This window comes from Rhagoletis zephyria, unplaced genomic scaffold (assembly GCF_001687245.7).
Source record: "Rhagoletis zephyria isolate East Lansing unplaced genomic scaffold, Rhagoletis_zephyria_1.1 Rzeph_scaffold_02511, whole genome shotgun sequence".
NCBI lineage: Eukaryota > Metazoa > Arthropoda > Insecta > Diptera > Tephritidae > Rhagoletis > Rhagoletis zephyria.
Genome location: NW_016159595.1, coordinates 31,554 through 38,679, shown reverse-complemented (window position 1 = coordinate 38,679; position 7,126 = coordinate 31,554). Strand labels below are relative to the sequence as shown.

General features: G+C 38.6%; 1 protein-coding gene across 1 annotated transcript; it reads left to right on the top strand.

The window, feature by feature from the left end:
- The first annotated feature begins 250 nt into the window (after positions 1 to 250).
- LOC108367038 (uncharacterized protein K02A2.6-like) lies at positions 251 to 2,274 on the top strand. The gene is made up of 2 exons (XM_017621560.1): positions 251 to 457; positions 540 to 2,274. Exon 2 carries the CDS (start codon positions 550 to 552, stop codon positions 2,272 to 2,274), a length of 1,725 nt encoding a protein of 574 aa, XP_017477049.1. The 5' UTR covers positions 251 to 457; positions 540 to 549.
- The last annotated feature ends 4,852 nt before the right edge of the window (positions 2,275 to 7,126 follow it).

Below are 7,126 nucleotides of genomic sequence, written 5' to 3'. Positions count from 1 at the left end.
ATAGTTGATGTTGCGAGGAAACAAAAAGAAGCGATACGTGGCATTTTTCTTTCTGCACAGCGAATGTTATTGCATCAGCCAATTTTGTTTTTGCTTTTGGTTGGCGAACGTAAAGTAACGAGTAAAAGCAAAAGCAAACACAAGCATACGACGAACAGAACAGTAAAGACGGTGAATACAAGCATACAGAGAGCGAAGAAGCAAATAGAGAAAAATAAAAGTAAAGCAAAAATAAAAAGGAAATCAAGTTAATAATTTCGGCCATTCAATTGGTAAAATTTCATTCCATTGAATTGGAAATCAATATTGGTGAAAGTAAAACTAATGTTGGGCATTTTCCTTCTTGTAGATCATTTAATTGGTAAATAGCAAAGCAAGTGTGCAGTCCATTCAATTGGTTTAATAAGTAGTAAGTGTGCAGTCCATTCAATTGGAAACAATCTGATTAGTAAATCAAGTAAGAAGATGAATTAGTAAAGCGATTGCGCGATGTCTAACTGGAAATGATCAACCTATTATTATTTTCTCGTTTTGAATAGGCAAGCCGATATGACTGAAATTAGACCATTCCTTTGCGATAGCATTGACAAGTCGTTATTGCGAAGTGAGTGGGAGAAATGGCTAAGGTCATTTACTTTATATCTTCAATCAGAAGATATCAAAGATGCGGTTAAACAAAAAAGCAAACTACTTCATTTAGGTGGCCCTCAACTACATGAAGTTATATTTAATATTCCCGGAGCTCTGGTAGAAGTTGACATGGAGAAGCAAATTGATGTTTTCAAGGTTTTGATCGAAAAACTTAACGATTTCTTTTCACCGAAGCGAAATTCTACATTCGAGAGGCATCTCTTTAGGAACATTGTCCCACTAGAAGGAGAATGTTTTAACAAATTTTTGTTGCGTTTGAGACACCAAGCATCTAAATGTTCTTTCGGAGAAACCAAAAGCGAAATAGAAGACATCTCGTTGAAGGATAAAATTATTGACTCTTGGGCTAGCGTAGAGTTAAAAAAACGTCTTCTTGAAAAGGAACAAGATTTGACCGAGATTATTGAGGCGTGTCAAATTCATGAACAGATCCATAAGCAATCACAGTGTATGATTCCCAAGCAAGATAGCGAAATAGTTAATAAAGTGTCTTCGAGATTGCAAAAGGCTGGAAGTAGGGTGGGTGAGTGTTCCAGATGTGGTCAGGTCGGTCATGCGAGTTTTGACATTAACTGTCCAGCCAAGAAATCGAAATGCAACAAATGTGGGTTAATGGGGCACTATGCTCGCAAATGTAAAACAAAGGGCTTAAAGCGAAAGCATGAACAAACGGACTTTGGTAATTCAAAACAACGTCGATTTCAGCCGTCAAGAGTAAGGTGCATTGAGAAAACTGAAGACGACTTGTCGGATAATTCGTGGGGACATGACTGCCTTCAGGTAGAAACTTCTGCGTCAATGAACGAAATTATTAAATGTCAGATCAGTGGGCACGAGGTTGCAATGATTATCGACGCAGGATCGCGATTTAATTTGCTTAGTCAACAAGCCTGGGACGAACTGAATTGTAGCAAAGCAGTTATGTGGAACATTCGCACAGAATCAGTGAATCAATTTAAAGCGTACGCAGCGAATCAGCTTCTGAAAGTTCTCTATGTCTTCGAGGCACCAGTAGCGGTGAGAAAGCATTCAGAAAGTATCGCCACTTTCTACGTTATTAAAGATGGCAAACAATCTCTTCTTGGCCGCGATACCGCCATCCAGCTTAAAGTGTTGAAATTGGGTCTGGGTGTAAACAGCGTTGAAATAGTAGAGCCGTTTCCTAGAATTTCAAATATTAAAGTAAAATTGTCTTTAGATCCTTCCATAAAACCGGTTAAGCAACCAATGCGCCGTATACCAATTGCTCTTGAAAAAAAAGTCGAAGACAAATTAAATGAAGCCCTTGCTAAAGACATTATTGAGCCTGTTATTGGACCATGTTCGTGGATATCTCCAATTGTTGCTGTTTTTAAGGAGGGGGGAGAAATGCGTCTGTGTGTGGATATGCGTAGAGCTAATCAAGCTGTGTTGCGAGAAAACTATCCACTTCCAACTTTTGATAGTTTTATGACAAAGTTAAAAGAAGCTAAGTTTTTCTCCCGCTTAGATCTTAAATGGGCCTATCATCAATTGGAGCTGGAAGAATCAAGTCGCGAAATTACCACCTTTATAACTCACAAGGGATTGTTCCGCTACAAAAGACTAATGTTTGGTATCAGCTCTGCTCCTGAGATCTTTTAGCGGGTTCTGGAGGAACTCTTATCCACTTGCAGGAATTGCTTAAATTACATTGATGATGTTAAAAAGGTACTCGAAGTATTTAAGAACAATAATATTTTGCTTAATCACGACAAATGCGTTTGGAGTGTTAAAAAGCTTAAGTTTTAGGGACATGTATTATCAGATGCAGGTATATTTCCGGACCCAGACAAAATAAAAACAATTTTAGATTTCCGAGCACCGCAAACAAAAGAAGAAACTAGGAGTTTTCTCGGCCTAATTACCTACGTAGGAAAATTTATCCCAGACATGGCCGATATCACAGAGCCCCTGAGGAATTTGCTAAAATTAAATTCTAAATTTGAGTGGGGTGCATCCCAAAAAAAAGGATTCGAGAAACTGAAAGAGCTTTTATCGAATATACCGAGCCTAGCATATTTTAACCCAATAAATAAAACACGAGTAATAGCAGATGCGAATCCAGTAGCTCTTGGAGCAGTTCTCATTCAATTTGATTCTAACGACGAAGCGCATATAATCTCGTTTGCCAGCAAAAGCCTTTCGGACGTTGAGAAAAGGTACTCCCAAACCGAAAAAGAAAGCTTGGCACTAGTTTGGGCAGTAGAGAGGTTTTACTACTACTTAATCGGTTTGAAATTTGAACTGGTCACTGACCATAAGCCTCTTGAAGCTATTTTTAAACCAACTTCGAAACCACCTGCGAGGATAGAACGGTGGCTGCTGAGGCTTCAATCATATAAATTTAAAGTTATTTACCGTTCTGGAAAGGAAAATATTGCCGATTATATTTCGAGATTATGCAAAATCGAGAGCACAAAATCTTTTGATGAGAATGGGGAACAATCTATTTTCCATATAGTTTCTAGTTCAACCCCATCTGCTTTAACCATCACCGAGATTTCGGAGAAGAGTTCCCGAGAGAAAGAGATCGTTGACGCCATTGAGTATACTAAGAACGATTCCTGGCCTACTGATGGCCAGAATAAGTACTATCCATTTCGCCACGAATTGTCAGCAGTGGGTAGTATCATTTTACGAGGAACCCGCATTGTAATACCAACAACTCTACAAAGAAAAATTTTAGAACTAGCGCACGAGGGACACCCGGGAGAGTCCGCCATGAAGCGAAGGGTTAGAGCCAAAGTTTGGTGGCCTCTTATCGACAGAGAGGTGGAGGCCTATGTAAAAGGCTGCCGAGATTGTTTGTTAGTTTCGAGACCTAATAATCCAACACCCATGCAGAGGCACGTTTTTCCTAATGGGCGCTGGCAATGTGTTGCTACAGATTTATTGGGGCCTCTACCCAATAATGAATACGTCCTTGTCTTAATTGATTACTATTCTCGTTATCAAGAAATAAAATTTCTAAGAAAAATTACTTCTGAAGCAATAATTAATATTTTCCACGAAATCTTTTGCCGGCTGGGAATACCTAAATCTATCAGAGCAGATAACGGCAGGCAATTTGTAAGTAATGAGTTTAGAAGGAATTGCAAAGATAACAACATTACTTTAATCACTACGCCCCCTTATTGGCCTCAAGCGAATGGTGAGGTCGAGAATATGAATAGATCTTTGGTGAAACGTTTGAAAATTGCTCATACCAACAAAAAAAATTACAAGGAAGAGATTCAGAAATTTATCTTAATGTATAATGTCACCCCACACAGCACCACGGGATCAGCGCCAACAGAACTCATGTTCAATCGCGTCATTCGGGACAAAATACCTGGAATACAAGATATAACGGACGACATGCTAGACTCGGCAGCGAGGGATTTAGACTTAATAAATAAACAAAAAGGGAAAAGGAAAGGGGATATGACAAGAAGAGCGAAACCGTCTGACATAGTTCCTGGAGATAGAGTACTACTTCGGAATGTCGTTTTCTCGCATAAACTGACACCAACGTTTGACCCGACGGAGTACGAAGTTCTTGAACGCTATGGAAATGAAGTTATAGTGATGGCAGATGGGAAACGAATCCGCCGAAATATAAGCCACATAAAAAAAGTACCATCTCAAGCTTTAGCCGAACCTAATGATGCAACTGCTAATCCTGGACAGACTGCCACACCTTCAGCCACCGCCACATCCTTACTTTCAGCCGCACCGACATCTGATTCCACATATATGACGCCGTCATCAGGGGACCCTTCTTCAGGAACGCCTTGTGAACTTGACCCCGACCGACTCGGAAGCGGCGCCCCAGCTGGTGAATCCAAGTTACGCTTGAAACTTTATAATAAGGGAGGGATGTGGAGAACTGTCACTGAGAACGAGAGCGAGACTATGCAGNTAAGTATGTACTTATCTAGGCATTCTACATTAGTTTCTCTGTAAGGCATTCTTTGTTCGCTTCTCTGGATTCTGTTTATCCATGCATTCACCCATTCGTTTGAAGGTATTGCTGTGAGTAAGGGCTTACCGCCAATGACATGCCCATGTTAAAATAATGCCTTCTTGAAGCGAGAGGGTAAGCGATTCCCAACGCCTAGCTCGTTTCCACTTTCGTTTCTTCGGTAATCGTGTTTTTTGCTGGGTGATGCTTAGTGCTTCATTGTGGCCTAAAGATGTTAGGATCAAATCTTTTGGTTTTTTTCAAAAGCGGGAACTGTGCGTGACCAATTCATGAAAGATAAATGCGCTCCGGTGTTTGGCCTTAATAAGCCGTCTGGTCTGAACATANTGGTGCTTAGTGCTTCATTGTGGCCTAAAGATGTTAGGATCAAACCTTTTCGTTTTTTTCAAAAGCGGGAACTGTGCGTGACCAATTCATGAAAGATAAATGCGCTCCGGTGTTTGCCCTTAATAAGCCGTCTGGTCTGAACATATATTTTCAAAACATATCAGGTTTAAGAACGAAGTCTGATGTTGTTAGTTCCTTTAGTGCACAGATGGATTACGATATCTTTGTTATTGTTTAAACTTGGCTTAATTCCGATTTCCACGATGGTGAATTTTTCGATCTCAATCAGTTTGACGTATTTCGTAAAGACAGAGATCCTTCTAAAACTGGCTCCCGCAGAGGTGGAGGTGTTCTTTTCGCCTATCGGCGAAAACTCAAGCTTATATGGTAACTCTTAACAACGATGACTCCTTGCTTGACCAATTATGTGTCTGCATAGGAGGCTCTTCTTTCAACCGCTCGTTATTTCTTATTGCCTCTTATATTCCACCTAGTAGTAATTATGAATTGTACAAATTGCATGCAGATAACATTGTTAAACTCGCACTTGATAATTTATATAATAATAATTTGTGTATTCTGGGTGATTTTAACTTAAATAACGTTCAGTGGTCTCAGAAGTTCAGTAACTCAAGTCCNAAATCAATACCTTTGTAAATAAATCGAACAGAATCCTGGACCTCATATTTGTTAGTGATAACATTAATTTTAGCATTTCTGATTATAACTCACCGATAACTCCATGTGATAAGCATCGCGTATCTTTAGTTATAAGCATAGATTTTTATGAATTTTCTGCTATAATTAATGACGATAAAACTGCCTTTAAATTTTCCAATTGCGACTTCGTAAAATTGAACGATTTATTGCTTAAAATTAACTGGAATATTCTTTCAGATTTGGATATCGTTAATTGCTTCTCAAATTTTAAATCAAGAATGTATGAGTTCTGCCTGGAAAATATACCTATTAAGAAAAAGGTTCCGTATAAGATACCCTGGTATACTAAAGAATTAAAAAAGCTTAAAAATCTAAGGAATAAATTTTATAAAAAGTTTAAGTTAACCAAGGATCATACTTTTTTTGTTAAATATCAAGAATACTTAAGAAAGTTTAATTGCTTAGACAAATCTCTGTACAACAACTACATTCGGACCGCAGAGTTGAACATCAAAGCTAATCCAAAATATTTTTGGAACTACAACAAATCCAAAAGATCGTCTTCGAATATTCCCACTTCTGTTTTTTTAGATGACAAGTTTGCTGAACTACCAAAAGATGTGGCAAATCTATTTGCCGACTTCTTTAAATCGAACTTTGTATTAGATGACAATGTTACCTCACCCGACTTCCCGAATGATGTTGATTCGTATTTGAATTTTGGTTCCTTAACTCTTTCTTATGAAGACATCGTCAAGGGGATAGCACGACTCAAACCTTCTTCTCATACTGACGTTGACGGCCTGTCTGCGCTACTAATTAAAAATTGTCCTGCTCTTATCCAACCCTTACAAATTATTTTTAATAAGTCCTTAACCTCGGGTACATTCATTGATGAGTGGAAAATAACTACCATTACTCCAATTCTAAAAAGCGGCAAGAAAAACGATATTCGTAACTATAGGCCCATCTCTAAGCTCTCAACTATTTCTAAGCTCTTCGAGTGCATTGTAAAAGATAAATTATACTTTGCCGTTAAGTCATTTATTTGCCTAAATCAGCATCGTTTTGTTTCTGGACGCTCTACAGTGTCGAACTTGGCTGTCTTCACAGAATCATCTTTCTCTGCGGGTCTTCAGGTTGACGGTGTATACACAGACTTCTCTAAGGCTTTTGATAAGGTCTCACATAGGATTTTAGTTAAAAAACTAGCATGTTTAGGCTTCTATTCCTGTTTTCTTGAATGGATTAAATCCTACTTGTGTAACAGAGTATGTGTTGTTAACATAGACGGAATGTCTTCTGATTCTGTTGTTGCTTCATCTGGGGCNTTTGCTGAACTACCAAAAGATGTGGCAAATCTATTTGCCGACTTCTTTAAATCGAACTTTGTATTAGATGACAATGTTACCTCACCCGACTTCCCGAATGATGTTGATTCGTATTTGAATTTTGGTTCCTTAACTCTTTCTTATGAAGACATCGTCAAGGGGATAGCACGAC